Source organism: Anabrus simplex, chromosome 5, assembly GCF_040414725.1.
Source record: "Anabrus simplex isolate iqAnaSimp1 chromosome 5, ASM4041472v1, whole genome shotgun sequence".
NCBI lineage: Eukaryota > Metazoa > Arthropoda > Insecta > Orthoptera > Tettigoniidae > Anabrus > Anabrus simplex.
This window is the reverse complement of record NC_090269.1, coordinates 241,338,175-241,365,847: the sequence shown is the minus strand read 5'-3', so window position 1 is coordinate 241,365,847 and position 27,673 is coordinate 241,338,175. Positions and strand designations below refer to the sequence as shown.

The following is a 27,673-nucleotide window of genomic DNA, read 5'->3' as shown; positions in this document are numbered from 1 at the left end:
CTAATAAATATTCTTTTCTTAATAATTCATGAAAAAAGATCAATTTATAAATTAAAAATTATACAATTTATAAGTAATTATCGAAACGAAGAAATCCTGATATCACAGTGCGGCTCTTATTATTAATGTAGATGAAAATATAACTAATTCCTAGTTGTCAAATCTTATTAAGCCTGCTTTCCTTTGGAACAGTAACTCCTGTCATTCTTTCACAGTTTTGCGCCGGGTGTAATATTGATGATGCAATCTTCCTTGCTCTTGCACCTGAGGAGGTGGAGGAGCGGGGGATATAGGTGTGTCAAGAACTTCCTTGCTGTCACCTATAGCTTCAACTGAGGAGGAACAAGTTGTAGGGCTATCTGTAGGTGACCTACGCGTCGTGTCGAGGATGAAATGATTAAAACGACACATTCACCCAGCCCCCGTGCCAGATAAATTAACGAATGGTGGTTAAAATTCCCAACCCTGGTGGAAATCAAACTCAGGACCCCTGTGACCAAAGGCCAGCACGCTTAACCATTAAGCCATGGAGACGGACTTCGGTTACAATAATATTTGTATATTCCTTTAGGAATACAGTAGATCAGGTGGTGAGGCAGATACCTAAAAGTGAGAGACTCATTGTAAGGTGTAACCTCAATGGACATATTTGAGCAGGATACTGAGGATGGAAATGTTTACGGTGGGTGGGTATTTGGTGAAAGAAATGCCAATGGTAGAAGAATAGTAGACCATGCAGTGGCTTTTGATCTGGCTACAGTGAATACCTGTTTTGAGAAGAGAGAAAAAGCAGCTTGTAACATATGAAAGTGGTGATATAACAATCCATATTGACTGCAGCATATTTAGTAGGAGGCATCTGAAGGAAGTAAGAAATTGCAAAGTTATATATGGAGAAAGTGTGGCTGTACGACATGGATTAGTAGTAGCAGACTGGGAGATCAATGAGATGAGGAATGAGCAAAAGGAACCGGCAGAGAGGATGAAATGGTGTAAATTGAAGGAAGAAGACCCTAAGAAGGAATTCGAGGAGAACGTGATGAGAGAAAAAAAAAATTGCCAGCTAATATTGAAGCCTTTCATTTCATGGCACGATACTTTACGTGCTTTAGGGAATGTTAAGTTTTTTAGTGTATTTTAGTTTTAGGGGTTGGCACTGGGTTCAACCGCCTTTGGGTGTGGCGAGCCCATCGTAAAAATAGCCTATATGGATAAAGCAGATATGGTGCCTCAGAAAAGGTTAGGGCATCCCCTGCTTAGAGCGACGCGCAGCTCTTTGGGTGCTGGGGGAACTGTGAGAAGTGGGCAACCAGCACCAAACTACATCAAGATTGCGACAGTACTGTATAATCCTGACATTGACGGGAAAGACAGAAGAACTGGTTGACTTCATGAAAAGAAAATATAGCCATACTTGGACTGTGTGAGATCAAAAAGAGGGGTACGGGAGAGATTCCTCTGAAAGAAGGATACAGGCTGTATTACAGCGGAGGACATGAAGCAAAAAATGGAGTGGCCATCATACTTAGAAAAGAAATCCAAGAATATGTGGAATCTGCAAAATGCATTGGCGATAGCAGGATGGTGATGAGACTCCAGTTTGAAAATGACATGAAAGATCTATTTCAGGTGTATGCCCCACAAACGGGTTGCGTAGATGAACATCTAGAGGACTTTCTGAGGAAGAGGAGAGACAGATAGAAGATAAGAAAATGCTTTTGATGGGAGATCTAAATGCACAAGTTGGAATGGAAAGACAAGGAAAGGAAGATGATGTAGGGTCCTTTAGATATGGAAATGTAAATCCAGAAGGCGAGTTGTTGGTGGATTTTTGCATGAGAAACCAAATGATTGTTGGAAACACCTGCTTTAGGAAGAAGAACAGTCAGAAGATTACAAGGTATGGTTGGGGTGAAAGACGAACAACGACCATGATTGATTATATAATCATAGAGAAAGAACACCGGAAGAACCTTTTAGATGTTACAGCCATGCCTGAAGAAGCCTTTGGTGGAGATCATAGAGTTGTGATAGGAGAACTGAAAGTGGGAAAGATTGAAAAAAAAAAAAAAAAAAAAAAAAAAAAAAAAAAAAAACATTAAGAAGAGAAAAAAAAATTAAAATATGGAAGTTGAAGAAGAAAAGCTTACAAGAAGAATTTCAAAGGGAAATAATACCCTTGGTGCCCAGGACAGAGATGGGGATTGTGAAGATGAATGTAAAAGATTTAAGGAAGCACTGGGTGGATGTGCAGAAAAGGTATATGGTAGAACATCAGGAAGTGTGAAAGACAAAGAGACACACTGGTGGAATGATAGGGTAAAGATTAAAGTGAAGGAAAAGAAAATGGCATGGAAAGCATGGAAAACATCTAAGACTGAAGAAAGTAGAAGAAAATACGTGGGGGCAAAGAATTTGGCCTAGCAAGTAGTGGAGGGAGAAAAGAGGAAAAAGCTGGGCCTTATTCACCGAGAAATTGAGAGATGATATTCAGGGCAGAAAGAAATTATCGTATGGTATCTTAAGAAACAAAAAGAGAGATCAAGTAAACACCAGATTTGTGAAGGATGAAGGTGGCATAATATTACAAAGCCAGAAGAAATAAGAAATAGGTGGAGAGAATATTTTCAGAAGTTGCTGAACATGAGAACTAATGACAGTCATTCAACAGACCACCGGGAAAGGCAATTAGTTGATGAAGAAAAGGAATCACAATTAATGAAATTGAAATGGCAGTGAAAAAGATGAAGAATGGAAAAACTGCTGGAATAGATGAAATTTCACTGGAGATAATAAAAGCAGCTGGAGCTGTAGACCTGCAGTGGACATATCGAGTTCTCAGGATTGTCTGGGAAAATAAGGAGGTCCCTGAGGACTGGCAAAACGGAATAATCATCCCAGTTTTCAAGAATGGCGATAAGAAAGTATTGTAGAACTTCAGGGGCATTACTCTGATATCCCATGTTGCTAAGATAATGGAGAGGATACTGGAAAGTAGGATAAGGTTGAAGGTTGAAAATCAGATACAGGAAAATCAGTTTGGTTTCAGAAGTGGAAGTTCAACTATAGAGCCCATTTTCATTATGAGACAACTAATGGAAAAGCAATGAGAGTATGGGAATGATATGGTGATGACATTTATTGACATTGAAGAGGCATATGACGGTGTCCCCAGGACTAAAGTTTGGGACAGTCTGGTGCAAAAAGGAATTGGACAGGGATTAATAAAAATGATCATGGCAATGTACAAGGGATGTTGAGTTGCATGCAAACACAAGTTGGCAGGATAAGTTGGTTCAAAACATTAGTGGGCTGAGACAGGGAAGTGTTTTATCGCCAATTCTGTTTACAGTAGTAATGGATGACATCATGAGAACAGCAAAAGCAGCATATGGAGGAAGAGAAATGAAGATGTTGTTATTTGCAGATGATATTGTGATTTGGGGAGAAGAAGACATAAATGTTGGATGTGGTGAATGGGAAGATCAAAGAATGTGGATTGAAAATAGGTGTAGAAAAGAGTAAAACTCTTGTTATGACTAGAGGGGAGAAAGAAGGGAAAGGTCAGATTAGACTTGCAGACAAGCCCCTGGAAGTAGTGGAGATGTTTAAATACCTGGGAAGTGAATTAATGGAGAATGCTCAGCTGGATGCTGAAATTAGTAAGAGGATTCAAGCTGGTAGCTGTTTCTGTGATAGTACAAGAAACATCTTATGGGACAAAAATGTGCCAATGGAAGCAAAGGAAACTATGTGCAAGATGTATTACGTACTCATAACCTGGACTGGGACACAGTGTTGGAGGAGGAGTGGTGGAAAGACCGAAGAAAGTGGAGAGGAACCATATTTGCCCATACCCAGCTACAGCTGGATAATGGGAAATGATGATGACTGGGTTCAACCCTGTCTTCGAACAGCGTTTGTTTAAAAATAACAAGTGGACATGTGTGTACCGTATTGTTCTCTCTTATGTATTTCATGTGATAATGGAAATTTGTTCTATAATAAAAATATGTGTAAAACTTTCCTGAAAGTCGGCTGTAGTTTATAAGCTCAGTAAAATTATTTCTAAATATGGAACAACCCTGAAATAAAACATCGGCACACTCGTGATCTATTAAAATTATAAAATTTGTTTATTTACAACCACCTATTCAATACATTACAATACACTCATTGAATTATAGTATAATCATGAAGTGTGTTAAATACCGGGACATTTTTCGTTCGGCATAGCGAACATCATCAGCTGTTAATGCACAAAGACTAAGGTCAGGGCCCTGAGCATAAAAATGATGAAAATAGTATCCTCATATCAAAAGACTAACCATATCATAATAAAAAAGTGATAATCAACGATCAACACAATGTAACATTAGACTTGTGATTGTAACAAAATGTGTGCAAGTTAAAAACAAGTATTTGTCGTGGAATGCATTAACGATGGCAATCTTTGATATTGAAAACAATCATGGTGTTATAAGATTAATTACATGTAACACTCGTGATCCCTGTTATTTGGCAACTGAGCTTCTCAGTGTGCGCTCCCCCAACCCCAAACACACTTTCACTTTTCGTTTACCGTAAGTGCTCGGCGACAGTCAGTCTACAGTCTTGCGTTCTTGGAGTGCCACATATAAACATGAATTCAGCAAAGCATTTGCGGTCTTTTACTGTAGGTGAGAAACGGAAAGTTATAAAGGAAGCTGAAATTATCGGAAATTGTGCCACTGGTAGGAAATAACGATATAAATGAACCTTGCATTCGAGATTGGAAAAAGAAGAAAGATTTCCTTTCAAACAGTAGGGGTGATTGTAGAGCTTTCCACGGGCGAGTGCACAGCTTCCTGAAATGAAAGGATTCTGTTCAAACACGTTGCAGAATGGTGGGAATTGGAATACCGCATGCCTACCAAAATGTGCCAATTAAAAGCATTAGAAATCGCAAAAATACTTTCTACACCAGAGTTTAAAGCAAGCTGAGGATGGATGAGAAATTTCTTTAAGAGGAATGGACTGAGCATTAGAAAGGCATACCACAATTTCACAGCGTGTTCCTACTGCATGTGAAGAAAAACCGTTTTCATTCCAGCGCCATATAATTCGGTTGCGAAAGAAAAATTTGTAACTGCTTTCCCAAATTGGAAATGCAGATCAGACACTTGTCTATTTTGAAATGCCATTGGACAGTGCTGTGAGTGTTAAGGGGTCAAAAACTGTTACCATCAGAACGGGTGGTAATGAAAAACAGAGTTGTCCCAGTAATGTTATGTGTACTTGCTGATGGAACTAAACTTCCAGCGTAAGTTGCCTTGAAGAGAAAGACGCTTCCGAAAGATCTATCTGCTGGTGTTATCGTCAGAACGCAGGACTCTGGTTGGATGGACAATCTACTAGTGGAAGACTGGTTGAAATGTGTTTGGCAACGTCGCCCTGGTGCTTTGTTTGGGTGAAAAAGTTTGCTTGTTATGGACAACTACCGTGATCATACAACAAAAGCTGTGAAGAAGCAAACCAAGAATGCAAAAACCGATCTAGCAATAATTCTGGGCGGATTGACGTCTATGTTACAGCCGGAGGATGTCTGTGTAAACCGTCCGTTGAAAGCAGCCTTGAAACAGCTGTATACCGAGTGGGTGGCGGATGACACTGACGCCAACTGGTTGTATTAAGCACCCGGAAGTTCACCTGCTTTGTTCGTGGGTAAAGGTGGCGTGGGATCATATCTCTGGTGACCTCATCTGGAAAAGTTTCCAGAAGTGCAGTATTCCTAATGCTATGGATGGCAGCAAAAACAATATTGTGTGGGAAAGTGATGGTGAAAGCTCCAAAATTGGTACTTCTGATGCTGAGTGAAGTGTTGCTATCGTTCTGTGATTGGTAACATTTTCTGGTGTGTGTTTTAAATAATTTATTGATTATTTTTGCAAGGACACTTAAAAACTGTCTGAAACTATTTTAAATTCATGAAACATAGGTAGTAAAATGACATTCTTGTTTGGTAGCAGATATTGTAAATAAATTTGAGTGGAACTTCTTTTTAAAAAAATGTTTTCCTTTAAAATATAGCGTGCAGGTTTTATTCAGGGGTGGGTGGTACTTGGGATTATACAGTATGAAGGGTGACCAGAATCCCGTTTCAACGGGATTGCCCTTTTTTTCTTTCGATTGTTGTCCTATTGTCCTCATGAAACTTGAACAGTATGGTAAATTATCCTTTTTTATTAATTTGGGTCCCATTTTGTCTTTTTTTAAATGACCGAAGTAGCTATGGAAGCTTTTAAGGTAAATACGCGGAGGGCTCTTCTAATGGTGCGTTAAGTAACTGTCATGTTTGTACCCTGCATGATAGAAAACTACAATAGGAACTGGATTATCCGGTTCAATTGGAACTAGGGGGCGTCCGGATAAGCAAAAATCCTAATAGTATAATCTAACTACATGGAAAAATTTCAGTATAGTAAAATACACACACAATAGGTACAGTCAAGTATACAAAACATTTGGGAACAATTATGAATTCAAAATTTTTAAAAATTAACCTAAACATACAGTACAATAAAACATTATGAACAATTACAACGCCTCAGGAGCTTACATAGCATATCGATGTAGGGAGAAAAAAAAAAAAAACTTCACATCCAGATAACACTACTCCGAATAATAGAATTTTTACAAAACTTGATGCTGCAATGTGTGGCAGCACAGCTGTACCATCTGTCCTAACAGCTAACGATAAAATTTTGTCGCGTTGAAAGATCATAAATGTTTGGAGGGAATAGTTTCTTCAGAAAATTATGTGAATGATGGCTATCATAAATGGTAGTTCTCAGTTCTATGATCAAGTCCACTGTATTTATGCAAGTTATGTTCTAAGACAAACACAGTAAAACCTTGTTAAGATGTTTCTGCAAGGGACAACAAAACAGAATGTCATACCTGCCAAGTATTCCTGTTTTCCCGTAAAATGTACGTATTTTGAGTGTGTTTTTCGGTTGTCTTACGGATGAACAATGCTATTGTACAGATTTTGAATATCCTCACTTGTTTTTGCTTTCTGCAGTCAAATCAGATTTGTTTGACTTTCGATAGTAGCTAGTAATACTTGATGCAGTGTTTGAAATTTGACCGGTAAATGTATCGATAATCACATTGTTGGTTATGAAAGGCTTTGTTTGTGTGTGGGTGTGAGTAACATTGGCGGTAGTTCTGAAACTCGTGGAATTGTGTGACGAATTTGTAAGCGATTTAGTATTTTTAGTAGTGATCGTAATGAGTTCAACTAAGAAACAATATTATCATTCTTTTAGGGAGGCATATTCTGCTGAATTTCCTTGTTTTATACAAAACATTTGCATTCTGTTCCATGTGCTCGTGTGATATAAATGTTTCTCATGGAAGAAGAACAGAATTAGTAAATCACATTAAATCTGTTAAACACGTCTCCAATGCAAAATTTAAGGATGGCAGTCAGTAAAATTAATTCGTTTTTTTACCCCTACTGGAACTGACCTTGATTTAGTAAGAGTGTAATGCTTGTTCACTTCATTTTTAATGAATATAATATCCCATTAGCTGCTTCCAATCATTCTGGTGCTCTGTTTAGGAAAATGTTCCAGGTTCAGAAATTGCAAAAAATTGCAAAAAAGTATGGCTGTGGTCGTACAAAAGCCACACACATTTTGAAAGAAATGGCAACGGATTCAAGAAGTGAATTCATTGGTTACATACATTGTGAACCATTTTCTTTAGCTACGGTTGAGAACAGTAATAGTAATGCTAAGCTTTACCCTATTGTTGTCACCTGTTTTGTGGCAAAGCAGGAAAAGATAGCTCAGTGTTGTCTGTTCCAGCCGTGGTGGGTGATTCAACCGGACGTAATATTGGTAATTTGGTAACTTCACAGTTAGTGTGTTACAAAATACCAATTCAAAATTGTGTAGCATTCTGTTCCAACAATGCTCCAGTTATGATTGGAAAGAAGAATGGAGTTGCTGCTGGTTTAAGCGAAGCACAGTCATCTGTCTTCGTACTAGGTTGTTCATGCCATTTGATTAACTTGGCTGTTGAGAAAGGTGCAAGCAGTTTGTCTGTTAAAGTTGATGAACTATTAGTCGACATCTTCTGTTTTTTAGAAAAGAGTTGTAAGAGGAAGGAACGCCTTAAAAAATTCCAAGAGCTTCACAAGGAAACAAAGAAGATACTGAAACATGTTTGCCCAAGATGGCTATCGTTAGGAAGGTGTCTGCAGAGGCTGTTGGAGCAATGGGATCCACTACTGGGTTTCTTTAAGATGAGGTATTTGTTAATGCTCAGTGTGCATTAACTACTAGCTTAACATAATTTACGATCCCAAAAGCCGAGCCTGGTAGTTCCAAAGACCATGAAAAGAGGAAAGCTACTGAGTCGTCAGAATTGGTCGCTCCCAAAATATTTGCATGTGTCTCAAAATCTGACACTCCTGTGCTAAAGAATAAGAACATTATTCAAAATCGTGAAGAACATTTTTTTATGGTTCTGTCATCAGGCTTAAATAAGGCATACTGTGCCTTCCTGTATGCTGTCATTCCTTTATTGGAGAATCTCAGTTCTACACTTCAGAGTGCTTCCCCTCACATTCATTAACTGCTAGAACTAATGATGAACCTGTTAAAGCAGCTGCTTTCCAGATTTGTTAAACCAAAAGTGATCAAAAGTTCCCTTTTATTAAAAGTTCCATACCACCGAGCTCGATAGCTGCAGTCGCTTAAATGCGGCCAGTATCCAGTATTCGGGAGATAGTAGGTTCGAACCCCACTGTCGGCGGCCCTGAAGATGGTTTTCCGTGGTTTCCCATTTTCACACCAGGCAAATGCTGGGGCTGTACCTTAATTAAGGCCACGGCCGCTTCCTTCCCACTCCTAACCCTTCCCTGTCCCATCGTCGTCATAAGACCTATCTGTGTCGGTGCGACGTAAAGCAACTAGCCAAAAAAAAGTTCCATACCATTCTCTTGAGAATCAGAGAGACAATGATGAGTTAGTCATTAAGTTCCCTCTCATTGATGAAGTACTGAAACATCCGAAGGTTGCAGATGTTTCAAAAATTAAAGATGCCCAGTTTTCTTCTGTACAATTTTTTATAGAAAGATTTCCATCATTGCTGCCGAGGAAGGACACTGAGTCGGTTGAGGATGCAATGAATGTGCTTCAGAACCAATTTGTAGCTCTTGAGATTGATGACTCTGCTACTGTTGAGAGTGAGAATCTGACAGATGACACTAAATGGGCTCGCTTGATGAACATTCATGGAGCTGATGGTGTTCCTAAGTATGATAGGATATCTAGGCTAAGGCTTTCTGTTCTGACTACTGCACAGCGATGCTGAGTGTGAACGAGTGTTCAGCTTGGTGAAAAAGAACCTAAATAAGTTTAGATCCTCATTGTCAAATGAAATTTTGGATTCTATTTTTGTTTTGAAAACCAGAGGTACTGCTCCATGTTACTGGAGTAGTTTTCCTCCAGAATTTCTGAAGAAAGCAAAGAAAGCAACTCATCTCCATCTGTCTTCTCCAACCTGTGATGGATTATAGCCTGCATACTGTGAAATTAACAGAATTTTGTAAATTAGTGTACATGTTTATTTTAATTTTGGCAGTGACATTCATATTGTCACCCACAAGTTTAAAGTGCAGAAAGTTACGTTTTTTGTACTGTGTGAACTGTTCCCAGTGTTAAGTGAAAACATATGAGCACTCATCAAGATGTAACTTTGTGTAAGTATTTAATTTCAAGGGCGATCATAACTAGGGCCCGGATTTTTTAAAAATGCATATGCGCATATGCAAATGCATATTTCGAACGTTACTGCATATTTTGAGCGTTAGTGCATATACGGACATATTTTTTCTCTTATGTGTGCTCGATTACCTAAGATTTGTGAACGAAATGAAAAATTGAATAACCTTTGTATCTTGTACATCCTTTGACAACATAAGAAGCCTTCCCTGATCAAGGATACAATACAATACAAGCTGGTAGACGGATAATGACGCTTTTCACAATAGCTATTTCCTTCTTTCTGACATTACTCTTTCCTTCTCCTTACAGTAGCCTCCCGAGATTTGCTTAAACAAATGCGTTCATCTGTTAACTTGCTCTTCGTCTGTTTCAGTGTTTCGCCTGATTAAACTGTAAAAATGCCTAAATTTTTACCAGAAGAATGTTCTGAGCAATCAGTGCCAATGCTCAAGTATTACCCATTTACATCCGTCGACGTAGAAGGATAATTTTCAGCGTAAATTAATTCTTGCCGACAACAGAAATTTATTGACTCCTGAAAACATTGAAAAACTGTTGGAACTTAATGACATGCATCATTTTGCAAGGAATTAAACATGCTTATCAATTTAACACAGAGTTAAAATTAAATAATGCGTCTGCTAATTGTATTTTATTTTATTTTTAGTGCATATTTTAGTGCATATTTAAAACATTTTCAGTGCATATGAGCATGCATATTTTCGGAGTTTTTAGTGCATACGAATCCGGGCCCTAATCATAACATACTTTTCTTGTATTAGTATTGTTTGTAATCTCTCTCCCCCCCCCCCTCCCTGTCATCCTTTAGCACTATGTCTCAAGACTTTGCGATGCACGCGCGCGTTGCTAAACTTTTTCCGCTTGAGGATTTTCTGGATTTCTCTTTTTAAAAGTTGGCAGGTACGGAATGTGTTGAGTGAAAAAATACTACTGAATATACGAATGAAAACTACCCAACAGGAATATGGAAACGCTAGATACGATTTTTCTGACATGAGGGCATTTTACGTCCTGTATCTGAGGTTACAGTGAAAATTATATCTACCATTTCTAAAAATGAGAAAGGTGTGAAAAACATGAGAGAACAAATATGAAAACCTTTTCTGCTAGGGCTTATAAAATAACAGAACATATGCACAGGAGCAAATAAAAATATCAAAGTATTATTGCAGATCACACTCTTTCTAAAACAAATGTTAGTAGAAGCCTTTTATTTCAGAGCAGTGTGTTATTAAACATTATTTTCTGATCACGCACTTAGACAAGGAATTGGAGGTTACACTCGACCATGTGCAACCAGGAGGAATGACATTCATGTAAATGTTAAAGAGGAATGGTGAGAGGACACTGCCCTGGGGAAGTCCATTCCATTGATCCCTCCACCTACTGTACTTACCTTGAAACTCAACAAAGAACCAGCGGTTCTGCAGGAGAGTTTCAACAATCTTCGTGAAACCATAGTCTCTTGTGAAGTTATAGAGCTTGGTGAGCAATGTTCTATGATGCACTGTATCATACGCTGTCATGAGGTCCTCGAATACCACTCCTGTGATTTTACGTCTTTCAAACCCATCCTCTATGTACTGAGCTAAATTTCAGCACCTGTGATGTGCATTTCCTAACTTGAAGGTGCAGGTTCAACATTCGCGACCTCAGCGCCCTTTAAGATGCGGATGCCAGTCCACTTTCTGACAGATTTTAAGTTTGTCTTCATTAGTAAGGAATTTCACAACTTTTTCTGTATCCATAACTAGGCTATATCAAGACAAATATGCACCACGCTAGTAATTTTCACACGATTATGTTCCTAATCCAGATATAGGCTACCGTATCGCATGATAAGTATTCACTACACTTCACTGTGCCAGTCAACACAAAATAAATTTCTAACTTCGAATGGAATGTGAAATACAAGCACAAATAGGCTCACTGTGTTATTCAGCAATCTCGCTACTAATCGGCAAGCAAAATTGAACATTTCTGAGGCTAACGGCTTGCTCTCTGAAGGTGCAACTTATCCTGTGAAGTTCAGGAATTTAGGCCTTTTTCTGTAATCATGCAACTGTGGCGACGCCTCTTACCCGAGTTAGAAATCACATTTCTTTCACATGGGATGACTAATAACATTTTCAGGGCTAGGAAAAATGTGATTGTACTAAGCGGTAATGGCGATAATTTGTGATGCGACAAGTGAGGTATTTTTATATAGATTTAATATGTTGAGAAACAGACTTCGCATTTACGACATGCTAAGCGGAAAAACGTGTTAATGAGTAATGCAATAATTAGGTTTCACTATATATCAACGTTTATAGTTCTTAATACACCTGAGTGATGTATTTTGGAAGAATAATTTATGAAACATTGTTAAAATCTTTAAAATGTGTCAAAAGTTGATAATACATTTCAGTTCTGTGTTTCAAATGGGAAATAACTTATTCCAATAAACTATATGCAAATTGGGTACTGAATTTTACTCAGATGTGTCCCATTGTCCCTTCATTTAGGCAAGAAAGTCTTGAAATGTCCCTTTTTTCAGTTTTGCAAATCTGATCACCCTAGGTTAAAGGGCTGTGGCAAAAGCGAAAGCTGTAAGTGAGGCATATGTTTAAATAGATAGGAAAGAAGGAGAATAAAAATTGATAATAATAATAATAATAATAATAATAATAATAATAATAATAATAATTATTATTATTTTTTTCTTTTTTTTTTGCGAGGGAGTGTGGAAAATCTTTCATAAGACGCTTGTGAGGGTCCGCACTCAACAAGTGTGTGGAGATTCTTACCCACTAAAAACCACACTCCCTTTTCCCACGACATTTATCTCCGCCCCGGAAACCGCTCTCGCATTACTTCAGGGCGGATGTCGTGCTTAATGCATCTTGTGCTTCATCTTCCTTCTTCTGCTTTACTGTCTGTCGTAATCGTCTAGGTCCTTCTTCTGACGCAGAATATTTTCTACGTAGACTGCCACCTGGTCCCAAGATTCTTGACTTCGTAGCATTACTGACACGATCCCTTCTGGCTTCAATTCTCCGTGCATAACTTCTAAGCATCTTCTTTGTGGCAGCCAATGAACACACACAAAGAAAGTATGTGATACGTCATCGATATCACCGCAGTATATGCACACCGGACTAGTTGCTAGCCCTAGCCTATGAAGAAATTTTCGGAAGTATCCATGACCTGTCAAGAACTGTGTGAGATAGTAGTTCACTTCACCATGATTTCGGGCAACCCATACGCCCAGAGAAGGTATCAGTCTTTTCGTCCATTTCCCTCTAGTATCATCTTCCCATCTTGTTTGCCATCGTTGCATTCTGCGACTATGAGCCAAAGCCTTTGCCCTTTTCTTTCCTAGCTCTTCTTGTGTGAGCCAAATTTCTTGTCTTTCGAAGGCCAACAAGTCAATGGGAGCTACTGCTGCTACTACTAGAATCGCAGGTTCTGATACTGTGCGATATGCGCAAGCAATTCGTAAAGCTGCTCTCCGTTGTACAGCCGCAATTCTTGTCCGATATTTCACAATTTTTAACGATTCAGCCCAAATTTCCGAACCGTATAGCAGTATCGATTGAACAATCGACATGAGAAGCCGCCGTTTACTAAATATCGGTCCCTTGATATTTCCCGTGAGTCTGCTCAGTGTAGTCATGGTTTTCGCTGCCTTATCTGTTACCCGTTGGATGTGGTCCCAATATGTAAGCTTAGTATCAAGCGTTACACCAAGATATTTTGTGCTCCTAGTTGTTTCGATGGCTATCTGTCCGATCTGCATCGGTACAACAGTATTAATCCTTTTCCTTGTCAGGAGGACAATTTCCGTTTTGTGATCTGCGAGTTCTAACTTGTGATTTATCATCCATTCTTTGACACGTCGCATCGCCTGATTCAATTTAAATTGAGCCAGCTCTAGGTTACGGGTTACTATCACAGCAGCCACATCATCAGCATAACCCACAAGTTTTACATCTTCTGGCATCTCCAGCCGTAACAAATCATCATACATGATGTTCCAAAGGTGTGGTCCGAGAATTGAGCCTTGCGCTGCACCAGCTGTGAGCCATTTTCTTCTCTGACTGTCTTCCTTGTCGTATAACAATGTACGGTCTTTCAAATAGTCTCGCAGTATATACATGAGATATTCTGGTAGCTTGAAAGTTTCTTCTAGAGCTTCCAAAATATCACTCCATCTTGCCGAGTTGAAGGCATTTTTAACATCTAGAGTCACAAGAAGCGTCAGTTTCCTAGAATAATGATTACCCGTTTGAGCTCGTTCTGCTGTCTTCGCCACTTCCTTCACAGCATAATAATAATAATAAGAAGAAGAAGAAGAAGAACATCACTCGAACGGATGAAAGGTGGTTGTAGCAAGGTACTGGTATTAACAGACCAGATCATGATCAAGCATCGATGGAGAGAGTACTTTGAAAAGCTACTAAATGAAGAAGATGTAAGAGTGATCCAGGAAGAAGGTGAACCAAATGAGGGAATAAGTACAAAGGAAGTGTATCAGGCAATAAGAAAAATGAAAAATGGTAAGACTGTTAGACCAGTTGAGATTCCTGTAGAAGTGTGGAAGTGTTAGGCAGAGGATTCAATTAATCAATTATCATCATTGATCTACATTTAGGGCTGTCACCCAAGTGACAGATTCCCAATCAGTTGGTTACCTAGTCTTTACTTAAATGATTTCAAAGAACTTGGAAATTTATCAAACATTTCCCTTGATAATTATCCCAATCCCTAATTCCTCTTCCTATAAATTAATATTTGCCCCAGGTTGTCCTCTTGAACCTGTGGGCAACCTTTTCTTCATAATATGATCTTTCATAACTCAGGCTTATTCGTTACTAATGTCATTCCATGCCATCTATTCCTTGATAACTCGGTACATACTGCTTATGATATAGATGTTCATTCCCATAGGGAATCTGAAATATTTGTCCCGAATGAGTAAATTTATAATACCAATATAGTGGTCCGTTATTGGACATTATAAATTTTCCAGCTAACTCATTCCTGGTTGCCAGCATTTTGCCCTCGTGTGCTAGGCTGGGCTCATCAGTTGGTACCTAGCACACCCACCAAGATGCTGGCTAGTGCATACCGTGGAGGCCACTACATAGGCTACTTGGAGCCACTGGCAGTGCCAATGCACTATGAGAGACTTTGTCTCTTTACCAAAAATTGATGCTTCCTTGGCTATCAGATGATATAGATGTTGATTCCCATAGGGAATCTGAAATATTTGTCCCGAATGAGTAAATTTATAATAAATCAATATAGTGGTCCGTTATTGGACATTATAAATTTTCCAGCTAACTCATTCCTAGTTACCAGCGTTTCGCCCTCGTGTGCTAGGCTGGGCTCATCAGTTGGTACCTAGCACACCTACAAAGACGCTGGCTAGTGCATACCGTGAAGGCCACTACGTAGGCTACTTGGAGCCACCGGCAGTGCCAATGCACTATGAGAGACTTTGTCTCTTTACCAAAAATTGATGCATCCAGGAAAATTTATAATGTCCAGTAACGGACCACTATATTGGTATTACATAGTGCTTAGTCGAACAGCTCTTCTTACTCCATGTCTTCCCAGTCTGGATTTTGCAACATTTCTATAACACTACTCTTTTATCAGAAATCACTCTGAAATAATCGTGTTGCTTTCGTTTGGATCTTTTCCAGTTCTCATATCAAATTATACTGGTGTGGGTCCTATACAATGTAGTATGAAACTTTATTGATAATATATGGACATTGTTGATATTGTTCAGGTCATGTAACTACTACATCCTACATCTTCCCTAATCTGCTTGTCATATACATACCTCGGTGGTGGTGGTGGTTTTAAGAGGAAGTACAACTGGGCAACCATCCTCTGTTATGACGTTATGACTAACCAGAAGGAAAATGGAAGAGGACCAACATTTTGAAATATGAAGGTATCAGCAAAAAAAAAAAAAAAAAAAAAAAAGGGGGGGGGGGGGGAAAGACCACGAAAGAAGTAAAATGAGAATCATTACGCCTCAGAAAGCTAATACTGAGGGGTCGGGAAAGAATAAGAATTGCCCAAGGGAGGTCAGGTAGGAAAGATGGAACTGAGGAGCCTGACACAAGTAAGTTGAAGCCTTGTCAGACTCAGCTAGCGGGTTGCCAACCCACGCTCCAAAGTTGAGTGTTCCTGGTCCCCCTTTTAGTCGCTTTGTATGACAGTCAGCGGATACCATGGATGTTACCATACCAACCCCACTCACAAGGGTACGTGATCAAGAATGGAGCCAGAATGAACATGTAGCAGCAAAAGGGATAAGGAATTTCCATTCTCCTATTTGAATAAATATTTTTAACCTCTTCACTGCTGAGTTTTGATGACCAGGGAAACCTTCTGGGCTTTTTTTTTTTTAGGAAGAAACACTTTTAGAGATAAATTTTTACTGAAAATAATAACGGAATGCATATTGCCCCCTTAGCCCCAAAGCCCAATACGGGGTCGGGGATGAAGTGAGATTATATTTTACACCATATTTGTATGGCCGGATGCCCTTCCTGATGCAAACCTCAGTTGAGAAGATAAGAACATGAAATGAATGATGGTGAATAAAACTGGGTAAGGAAGTGGAAGGAATCAGCTGTGGCTTATGAATAGGGAACTCTCCTGGCATTTGCTTGGGAGTTCAAAAAAAAAAAAAAAAAAAAAAAATCTCAGGACAGCTGATGGTGGGGTTTGAACCCACTCGCGTGCCAAATGCAGAGCTTGGCTCCATAGCCATAGCATGTTAACATGCACAGCTACTCCGCTCAGTGATATTATTACTGATATATAATAAAAAATTGTTGATCCGAGAACTGGTATTATCAAAATCTTTAACATTTGGGGAAAAAATAATTCATTTGAGGAGGGGATGACAATTCTGCATGAGATTCATCATTACTACTTTGTCTCGCACTTTCTCACCCCCTATATATTCTCCATCTTTATTATCAAAATATAGCTCTCCAGAATCATTATTTATGAGGAAACATTCCATTTCTTCGTCAACAAGAGATGAATGTATACTTCAAGACGCCATGATGGCTACACATTGACGGGAAAGATGTTCCACTCCAACGAAGCTGAAATAACATCAGATCGCTTTCAAAACACGTGAAATGGAGTGGTATGTCTGCCGTACAGAACTTCTTTGAGCATTTCCACGGAATTTCAAAGCATGACACTATACCCCTTTCATTTATGAGATCGGTGAAGTACACAATGCACTGCACCAAAACATATATATATGGGTTTATGAGAATAATTATATACGGGTTTGGCATTGAATGGGTTAATTAGTTATGCTGAAAGTAATGAAAACACAAATATGGTATGTAAACATTGCTTGGGAGCAAAAAAATATGAAAGTTTATTTAGTCTCATTTAGTGATGATAGCCACGTTACATCTGTATGCTTAAAAAAAAAAAAAAAAAACCGTAATGCATTAACTTGCAAACTTTGGAATCATTCCATTCCCCCTATGAAAAGAATGTCAGTTATTCCCTAAAGAGTTGTGTTCTGTGAAGTAATTGTATTTGTAATAATAATTTTACTGGTTACTTGTTGAAAAAGTAATTAGTAATTGTGACTGAGTAAATTTTTTCTCAGGTAACAGTAATTGAGTCCATTTACTTTTATTGAGTACTTTTCCCATCACTGAGCGTTACCTATCTTTAAAACTGTATACAGAATCACACTATTTTGACTTCTGTCACTTCTCTTGTGAAGGTGATATTTGGAATATAGTTGTTTTTATTTGATTTCAGTGAAGCTATGTTACTGGCTGCTCTTGATGACTTGCGAGCTGGACGTTCACTTGTGGAAACAGCTGCTGCTCATCGTATTCCCCGTTCTACTTTATATGTGCGTGCTCGAGCTCAGGGAGTTGCAATGACAATCACAAGGCAAGAACACTCTGGAGAGAGAGTCCAAGCTGCAGTCCAAGCTGTCACAGGCAAGTTGGTATGTTAGGACACATTGTAATTGAAACACAATGTCAGTGGTTATGCCATATCACTGTGTCTGGTTTCATCACATCAGTCGAACTACACGGGTGTCAAACTCACTTCCCGCACTCAAATTTTTGGAATGTGCCATTGCAAATAGCATCAGGAATATTGCCAACACTAATCCGAATTAGTGTAGTTTGACATCTATTATGTCAACCAGCCTTGCAATTCACACTCTCCAGATCTTGACGGAGAAACACTATATGCCGCACATGGAACTTCACATGCTGCTCATTGATCTGAAGAAAGCCTATGTGAGGCTGATTCAGAAAGTGTGCGCAGGGATTAACGCCAAGTCCAACTCTGTCATAAACTACTGACAGAGCAGCTAATTCCGGGTCTGTCATGCTATACGTGCATGATATTGTTCTGATTAGCAAAATGCATCAAGAGATCGAGGCAGCCGTAGGCCGATAGAGAGCCTCATTGGAAAGAAACGGAGTGAGGATCAGCCGTAAGAAAACAGAATACATGTTCTGGAACTTCACAGAGCCAGAGCTGTTTTGTCCTAGCCAGCAGGTTACTGATGATGATACCTTCAAGTCTCTTGGCTCTGTAATTACCACCAGTGTCACAATTGATGCTGACTTCAAGCAATAAAAGAATCCCTGTAAAGTTTAAAGGGAAGATCTACAGGTTGGTTGTCAGACCTGCCCTTATGTATGGTTCTGAATATTGGGCATGGCAGAAGGAACACAATCAGCAAATTCAAGCCACAGAGATGTGAATGGTGTGATGGTCTACCGGTGTTCTGACCGAGTGCACAGTGAGGATGTGCGAGGATCCTTTGGTATCACTGCAATCAATGGAGAAAACAGGCACGTCAGACAGCATGACAACGATCATCATGTACATGTGATGATGTCATTCGTTTTTAGTTATAATTATTGTACCGGCTGATACACCTCTACGCCACACATTTGAATTTCCACCTTAAAGTACTCCCCTACAGGAGAAACTCTGAACTTTAACAACTGTATCAACTCATAAGTTTTCTCAGAAGATGTCACTACCGTAAATTTTGTGATTACGAAGTTGTCAGTACTGTGTGGAGTTCAACTTGTTTTGTTTCTATTGATCAAGAAGTGTGGACATTCTCTTATAGATGTCTCTACTAAAAACCTATGACCATGCACCCTGGTGCGAAGTGGAAGAACTTTATTTGAAGAAATTTTGTATTCATAAGTTTGTTCCTTACTAAATTTCGTTCTTTCATTTGTGGGTTGGCAATATTAATCTTTTCTTTCCGCCAGTTTTGAATTGAGCCAATCCAGAATTTCTGTAATTAATTTTTGACCAATCATGTATTTCTTCTCCGACTTTGAGTGTATTTTCAAGACGGACCAATAAACAAAGAGGGTGTGGCTTGATTATTCATGAAAGGTCTCGAATCTTCCACAAGGGTATAAAAACTGCTGATTTTCTTGTCTCTCGGCCACATCATCAACATTTAGCTTAGTGTATGGACGTGTAGCAGGGGGCGGGTAGCGCCTCTTCCTTCGGGCAGCAGCTCTTCAACAAGGTAATGGCCATTTAACATCTTTATTTCTTGCTAGCTCAGCAGTTTAACCCTCGGGGAAGGTCCGAAACCTTTTTATTATGTAACCTATCTCTTAAACATGTAAAATTTTGTAAAACTTCACATATCTTTAACTGTAAATCGGGGATAGAGAGTGCTTTATCCTCTCGAGCTCCCCTTCCTTTTGATTTGAGGTGACTGCGTTTTCGAAACCGTTTTTCTACTCTTCCTTAACCCTCTTAGTGCCAGGCCCGGTTGCTCACAGTATGCCAAGAGTGCCAGACAGATTTAGAGAATTTTGCAGGTTCTCACTCTCTGGACTGTATAGTTCACAAATATTATAAATATGACTTGAAATTTTTATTAAATGTTTCCAAGAAGACATTCTTACTGCTGAACTAAGTTACAGCAATAAAATGCTCTTGGATATTTTGAAAAAAAATATTTTCCAAACAATTTCAAAACACCAAAAATTAAAAATCAGAAACAAAACAGAAAAAAACAGAAAATTCAACTCAACGGTAAATATTGATGACTTCTTTGAAATGTCCTATTTTAGATGAATAAACATGTAAAGTTTTACATTTTTATCTTCAATAGTTTAAGAGTTATGTACAATGGTATCGTAATATACAATTGACATGTTCAATAATGAGATCGAACCTGGCACATGGGTTGTAGTCACGGTGACCAGATGGTGATACATTATCATTATTCACAAGATGAAAGAATCTCAAGATCAATTGGAATTTGTTTCTTGAGAACATATTTCCAAACCACGGAATATAACGGGAGTTTTTGACCCAATAAGAAAATATGCTCGGCCTTGTAGTTATACCCATTTCCAACAAAACAGCAATGAAAGCCTTCATTTCAGTCAATGTAACCAGGCGCCACTGCTGTGCTCTGGCGTATGGTGACAAGACATGATTTCTCATATCTGCTTGTCTCTGTAGTTATGAGATTCAATAATTGAGCCGTGAAAAATAAAATAAAAATACGCTATAGGTTTGCGTCTGACGAAGGGGCGTGTCTCGGGCTAGGAGTATCATAATAATCAGGTTAGGGTTGATAATTTGCACCTTGACCTAATTGAATTTCATGGAACACAAGAAATTGTTGCTGTTGGATATTGTTACAGCCGTCATCATCATCAGTACTGTCATTCAGACGGTCATTACCACTTCCAATGTTTACATTCGGACAATGAGCACGTGGTTGAGTGTTTACAGAAAACTCGCTGTTATCAGTCCCAATAACACTTTCACTTTACCCTTCCTCACTTGTTGCAGGAATGAATTCCTCATCAGAGTCTTCATCATCCTCTTCTTCACTAAAAAGTATTAAGATATACAGCCAGTTCGTCATCGTTAACAAAATAACTTCTCCCGCTAGTCGCCATTTTACTCATGCGGCATGGAGATCATACGTCGTAGATGAACATGGAATTTAGAAATTCAGTGCATGATAGCGAATGAATTTACGCACTATCTAGCGGCGTAGGTAAAATCTAATGACAATTATCTATGGACTCGACACATAAGATGTTGCAATCTGACGGCCCAAGTTGTAATAACTTGTATAGAATTGCGCGCTATCCAAACAACGATATATCGTTGTTGGCACTTTACGCGTATATACGAAACAACAATATATCGTTGTCTGGTTCTCTACGGGTTAATGTGTTAAATTTTCTCTGTGTACGACTCACCTCCATAGTCTGGGGATAGCCCCTGTTTCATTGGCCTTGCGCCTCTTAGGTTTTAAGAAGTTTCATCTAGGAGTGCAAATTCACGCCTCCATTCTGTTTTGCAGTTTGGGCCATTTTCTTAACCTATTCTTTTTCAGTGAAGGCCCAGTAGGTTGGGTACAAGATACCCCTGTTTCTTTGTAAGTGTGCCTTGAGGGCAGTTGATAGTAAAGTTTGTTGTGGCCTTTGATAGGCTCAGAAAATTGAGAGCGGGTCAGCTCTTTCTGATGTGGTAAAAGTGCCTCCAGGAGGCTCGATATAGTTGTTGGAGCTAATGCTACTTGAATGAAGGGGTTTTCTTCCCTTTGATCAAATGTGTGCCTTGGTAAAGTTGGGCTAGTAGCTCAAGGATTGTAAAATTGGGGCTCGAAGCCCAGACCTTGTAAAGTCCCCGAAACTTATGTTTCGTTGGTAAAATTATACCTTGTACCTGATTATTGGCTTGTTGTTGACTTGTTATCTGTTAAAGTTTTTTTTGAAAATATAACCTTTAATGAAATTTTGATTCATTTCTCAGCATTGTAGTTAGACCCATTCCAGCCCGCACCTTCTTTCACCTCTGCATTCCACGGGTAACCCCGTAACAATTGTATTTTGCCCCTTTCCCTAAGGCTTCTAGGAGTGTCTTGCCCCCACACTAATTTTTTCAGATAGTAGGTAATATTTGTACCAAGTTTAGTTAACAGCTATGCTGGAACATACACACAAACATCCATAATTTTGGTCATTTGGACATTTTCTTTTCTTCACCCCTTCCCACTCCTCTGCCAATCAAGGCTCGGACTTTTAAAAAATCCGAAGTGAAACTGTGCATCTCAGTGACACCTTAAATTTTGGATTCAACACTATTTTTGATTATTTTTATATCTCACTCCCCCTTCACCCCCCACTACAAAGGGGGCTACCGAGCTCGATAGCTGCAGTTGCTTAAGTGCGGCCAGTATCCAGTAATCGGGAGATAGTGGGTTCGAGCCCCACTATCGGCAGCCCTGAAGATGGTTTTCCTGTGGTTTCCCATTTTCACACCAGGCTAATGCCGGGGCTGTACCTCAGTTAAGGCCACGGGTGCTTCCTTCCACTTCCTTGGCCTTTCCTATCCCATCGTCGCCATAAGACATATCTGTGTCGGTGCGACGTAAAACAAATAGCAAAAAAACAAAAAACAAAAGGTGCTGAACTTGGACTTATAAAAATTTTGGAGTGTCACTATTTATCTCAGCGACCCCGAAAACTATTGGTTCAACACTATTTTCAATTATTTTTATATCTCACTCCCTCTTCACCCCCCACTACAAAGGGGGCTGAACTTGGACTTATAAAAATTATGGAGTGTCACTATTTATCTCACTCACCCTCACCCCCTACCACAAAGGGCTGAACTTGGACTTATAAAAATCCAGAGTGTCACTATTAAACTCTGCGACCCCGAAAACTGTGGATTCGACACTATATTCAATTATTTTTATTATCTCACTGCCCGTTCACCCCCCCCCCCCCCCCCCCCGCAAAGGGGGCTGAACTTTGACTTTAAAAATACGGAGTGTCACAATTCACCTCAGCGACCCCGAAAACTATGGATTCAACACTATTTTCGATTATGGTATTTTTGTATGTCACTCCTCCATCACCCCAGCACAAAGGGAGCTGAGCTTGGAGATATAAAAAAATCTGGAGTGTCGCTATTCATCTCGATGACCCCGAAAACAATGGATTCGACACTATTTTTCATTATTTTTATATCTCACTCACCCTTACCACAAAGGGAAATGAACTTGGAGTGTCACTGTTAAACTCAGCAACCCCAAAACTGTGGATTCAACACTATTTCTGATTATTTTTTAAATTATAAACATTAAAATAAGAACAATAATATACACCACCTTTCCAGTACTATCAGTCCTTATATTTAGGATACAAACATTACACTGGTGTTGAAAGTTGGGACATATTTCGCTTAACTGTCGTAAGCATCATCAGCCAATATAAACCTTAGCCTAAAGTTTGGTCAGGGTCCCGAACCTAGTGACCTTAAAGTATACGGTTCCTTAAGATCCGACGTTTACATTAGAGACAATTAATAGCCTTAAAACTAGTGTGAAAACTTCTAACAATGTGCGACATAGCTAAGAGTAAGAACACTACTATCGTATTGACGTAGGTTAAAACATAAAACACGAGCTGATAGTGAAGTAAGTAAAATCATACAGGATATCATATTGCTATCAGTCAATCAATAAAAATGTTATGTACATAAAAATGATTATTCCATGTTCATTGGTATGAAGAAGGTAATTAGAATAGTCACCAGTCAAATCTCACTCTATTGCATAGACATGAGAGTCGGGTGAAAAAATCACATATAGTAGTTGACTAATGGAGTAGTAACACATCACAGGATTGATCACGTCTGAAACTGCGTATATGTAGAGGCAAATATCCATTTCCTTTAAACATAGGTTAAACTCGAAAACAGGTGTCCTCGAATTTCTACTGGGAGATCAACAAAGTCATAGGTGGAGAAAATAAGACGCAATGAGCGTGAATTGAAATCTGAAAAAATGAAAGAGAAAAGATGTACTCAGTGCCTTAAAAATTAGTGTGTCCAAAAAATGAGAGTCTAAGACCGCTTACCCCTTATGTTGGAAGAGCAGTGACTGGTCGCCTTAGCCGCTCAAGGAGGTCTGGTAATCGTCTGCCCGTTGCCACGTGTGTTGTATTGGTGTGCTAGCTTGGGTGGAAAGCAAGTCAGGAGGGGAGGGGTAGGCTCAACAATGAGAGCGCTAGAAGTTGGCGGCGGAGTCATGGCATGAGGAGGGGATAAGGTAGAAGCTGTTATTATGACCGGAGGGATATTTAATGGTTTATAATTGAAGATTTTCGTGAAATTATTATTTATATCAACATTAGCAAGTAACTTGGGGACTTGTTCAATTATCAGGCTATTGTTCTTGGAGACATCATTCAAATTATTATTATTATTATTATTATTATTATTATTATTATTATTATTATTATTATTATTATTATTATTATTATTATTAAAGTGTTGATCCAAAAAAATATAATTTTCAAATCCGGCCATTAAGCTGCTTTTATTTACATATTTAATTTAATAATGTGAAGATCCTGATCAATTGTAGAATAATTGTGGCCGGAATCCCTCGTATGGTTGCTCATAGCCAAGTATTTTTTATGCTTTAAGGCGTTATAATGTTCCAAGTATCTAGTTCTAAAACTACGGCCAGTTTGCCCGGTATAAGAAAATTCGCACTGGGGGCATTTAAGTCTAAATACCAGAGTCCGAAAATTTGTCCTGAGAAGCATTAACCGAGTTGGAATGAAAATATATGTTCCGATTAGTGTTGTGAGTTCGGTAGGCAATTCTGATATTATGCTTGTTTAACGGGTTAGTAATGCTGTATATAGCCGGGTTAGTGAAGGTGAATGTGGCACTATTTATTCTTATGGGCTTATCAGAACTTAAATTTGTGGCTTTTTTTTATTTTACCAAAAAATCTTATTGATCAGGTTAGGTTTAAAGCCATTTAGTTTTGCAAGTCTTTTATGTAATCGAATTCTTTTTTCCAGTTAGAGAGAGAGAGTGGAACATTTAATGCTTGATAAACTAAACTGTAGAAATTTGCATGTTTTTTGAGATTGAGGATGTATGGTCTTGTTCTTTACTGTCAAAGAAGCAGTGGTGGGCTTTCTGTATATTTGAAAAATAAAATTATCATTGGCTCTGGTCAAGTTTAGGTCCAAGAAGTTTAAAGACTTGTTGATTTCGTCCTTCTTAGTGAACCTAATGGTGCAGTCAAGGTTATTAAGGGTCATTAATATCACCGTAATAATAGTGATAACATATTAACAACATATTAACAATCAATGGCAGAACCAAAATTCCCTGACATATTGTACCGGGCGGTACACCTCCACGCCGCTTATTTAAAATTTGCGCCAATTGAAACTCCTCTGCTGGAGGAAGTCTGAACTTTATCTACGGTATTAATTTTCAAGTTTCTCAGAAGATGTCACTACTGGGAAATGTTGTAGTTTCTGAACTGGGTCGTTTTCGACGCATTTTTGTTTCCCTATTGTAAGAAGGGTGAACTTTCTCTTCTAGAGGACACTACTGAAGATCAACAATAGTGCACCCTAGTGCAAAGTGAAAGAACTGTTTTTTGGAGAAATTTTTATTTCAAAAGTTTGTTTCTTGTTAAATTTCTTTCTGTTATTGTTTAAGTTGGCTGTATACCCCTTTCTTTCCCCTTGTTTTGTATTTAGCCAATCCCGAATTTTTAAAATTAATTTCTAACCAATCAGGTGTATCTTCTCCAAAGGGGATATGTTGCTGTACCCTAGCCAATAAAGTGATTGTGGGCGGGTGTTTTCTTCCCTGAAACGCCTCGAACTTTCCGCGAGAGTATATAAACTGCTGATTTTGGGGTCTCTGGGCCACTTCTGTTCCATCTTCCAGTATGTAAAGTACTTAGCAGGGGGCGGGAAGCGCCTCTTTCTTCGGGCAGCAGTTCAACAATAAGGTAATGGCCGTATAAATACTTCTTTTCTTGCTAGCTCAGCAGTTTAGCTCTCGGGGCGGGTCCGAAGCGTTTCCACCATGTAACTTTCCCTAAAATGTAAAGATACCTTGTATTTATTCTATCCTTTAAGCTACATATTGGGATAGAGAGTGCTTAACCCTCTCGAGCTCCCACTCATATTGTGTTGAGGTGAACTTATTTCTCACAACCGATTCTTCCTTAATGTAATGTAAATTGTTCTTTTCTAAAGTCACCTCTGTAGTATGGGATTAGCCCTTGCATTAGTGGCCTAGAGCCAGATTAGGGTTTTAAACAAATGCATTAGGAGTGCAGTTCGCCTCCTCTCAAATTGGTAGTTTAGAGGCAATGTAATTAATCTTTTCTCATTTAATAGGCCTCAGTAGGTTGGGTATCTTACCCCTGTGTTTATGTCCTTAGAGGACAGCTTGAAAGTCAAGTTTGGTGTGGTCTTTTATAGGCCAGAACATTGAGAGCGTATTGCTCTTTTGAAATTTGATTTCTGTGTGCCTCGAGCAGGCTTTACTGTGTAATTTTGGAGCAAGTGCTCCTGGGCATGATTGGGGTCTTCTGCCCCTTTGTTGAATTCCTGTATATTGTAAAATTGGGCTAATTGTTCAAGTATTGTGGGTTTGGCTCTCGGAGCCCATCCGGTAACTCTGTAATTGTACATTCTCGAATAGTGGCCTTGCTACTCTGTACCTGCCATGCTTGTTATTTTTTTGATTTTATAAAGAAAATATAACCGTGTTAAATTTTACATGAACTCTAATGTCGTAGCTTGAGACCTGTTCACACCCGCACCTTCTTTCACCTCTAACTACCACGGAAATCTCCGTAACACATATCATAATTTACTTAAAACTATTTGGGAGCAGCCTGCAGGCTTTCATTCACCTCGACTACTGTGTGTACAGAATAGGATAAGGACTGGCCAAGGAAGATACAGAGCAATACTGAACAAGTGGGGATGGAAGTCCTCTCCTCATTGCGACTGTGGTGAAGAGCAGCAAACCATGGATCATATAGTGCTCGAATGTCCCCTCAGAGTGTTTAGAAGCTCCACAACCTAACACAAGAAGCTGTTGAGTGGATTAACCATCTGGACATAGTACAGTGGAACCTCGATTCTCCGTTTTTGGAGGGACCCCCGAAAAAAAAACGTACAACACGGGAAAACAGAAAATCCGGGAATGAATGAACCATGAACAATTTGGCTAAACATCACAAAAAAAAAAAAATATCTATACTTAAAATCTTACAAACACCCCTAAACCAAACTATAGCCTCAATGGGCCTTCCGCCTACCAAGCGACCGCTGCTCGGTCCGAACGCCTGCAGATTACGAGGTGACGCATGGTCAGTGTGACGAATCCTCTCGGCCGTTATTCCTACCTCTGTAGACCGGGATTGCCATCTCACCATTAAATAGCGCCTCAATTAAAGGTAATCGTAGAATGAGTGAACCTGGAACCAGCCCTCATATCCAGGTAAAAGTGTCTGACCTGGCCGGGAATCGAACCTGGGTCCTCCGGGTGAGAGGCAGGCAAGTTCGACCGCGGGGCCGGCTTCAAACATTAATTACCGGTACGCGACTTAAAAGTCTCGAAACTTTACATTCAGTTTTACCGGGGAAACTTCTTTCAGTTCAGCAACTTTGATCGGTCAAACTGTTCGAAAAACCTATTAACATTAAGCCAAACAATCGACCACAAGTATTTTTTAATTCTCTAATCTAGTAAAATAAAAGCACATTGGATACAAAATCGTCCAACATGATGGCGAAATCCCTTTGTGGAAATCTACCGCACAAATTAGGCCTATGGCCTACATCGACTTTTAAAGGTTATGTTGAACTTGAGAATATTATTTCGAAGGTAAGTATCGATTCTCAAGTTTTCGAATGCATTATATTCAATAATGTCCGTCACTAATCACGATTAAATTGAAAAGAGAAAAAATATCAAAACTTCCGAATTTACGGTTATTCGCGACC

General features: G+C 39.1%; 1 protein-coding gene across 6 annotated transcripts in view; it reads left to right on the top strand.

Annotated features, from left to right (window-relative positions):
* LOC136873942 (transcription activator GAGA) overlaps window positions 1-27,673 on the top strand; it is a 200,828-nt gene that overhangs the window by 84,448 nt on the left and 88,707 nt on the right. For all 6 annotated transcript variants that reach the window (XM_067147315.2, XM_067147317.2, XM_067147314.2 and 3 more), the window contains one exon: window positions 17,607-17,794. In XM_067147315.2, coding sequence (XP_067003416.2) covers window positions 17,607-17,794 — 188 coding nt within the window. The remainder of the gene's footprint in view (window positions 1-17,606; window positions 17,795-27,673) is intronic.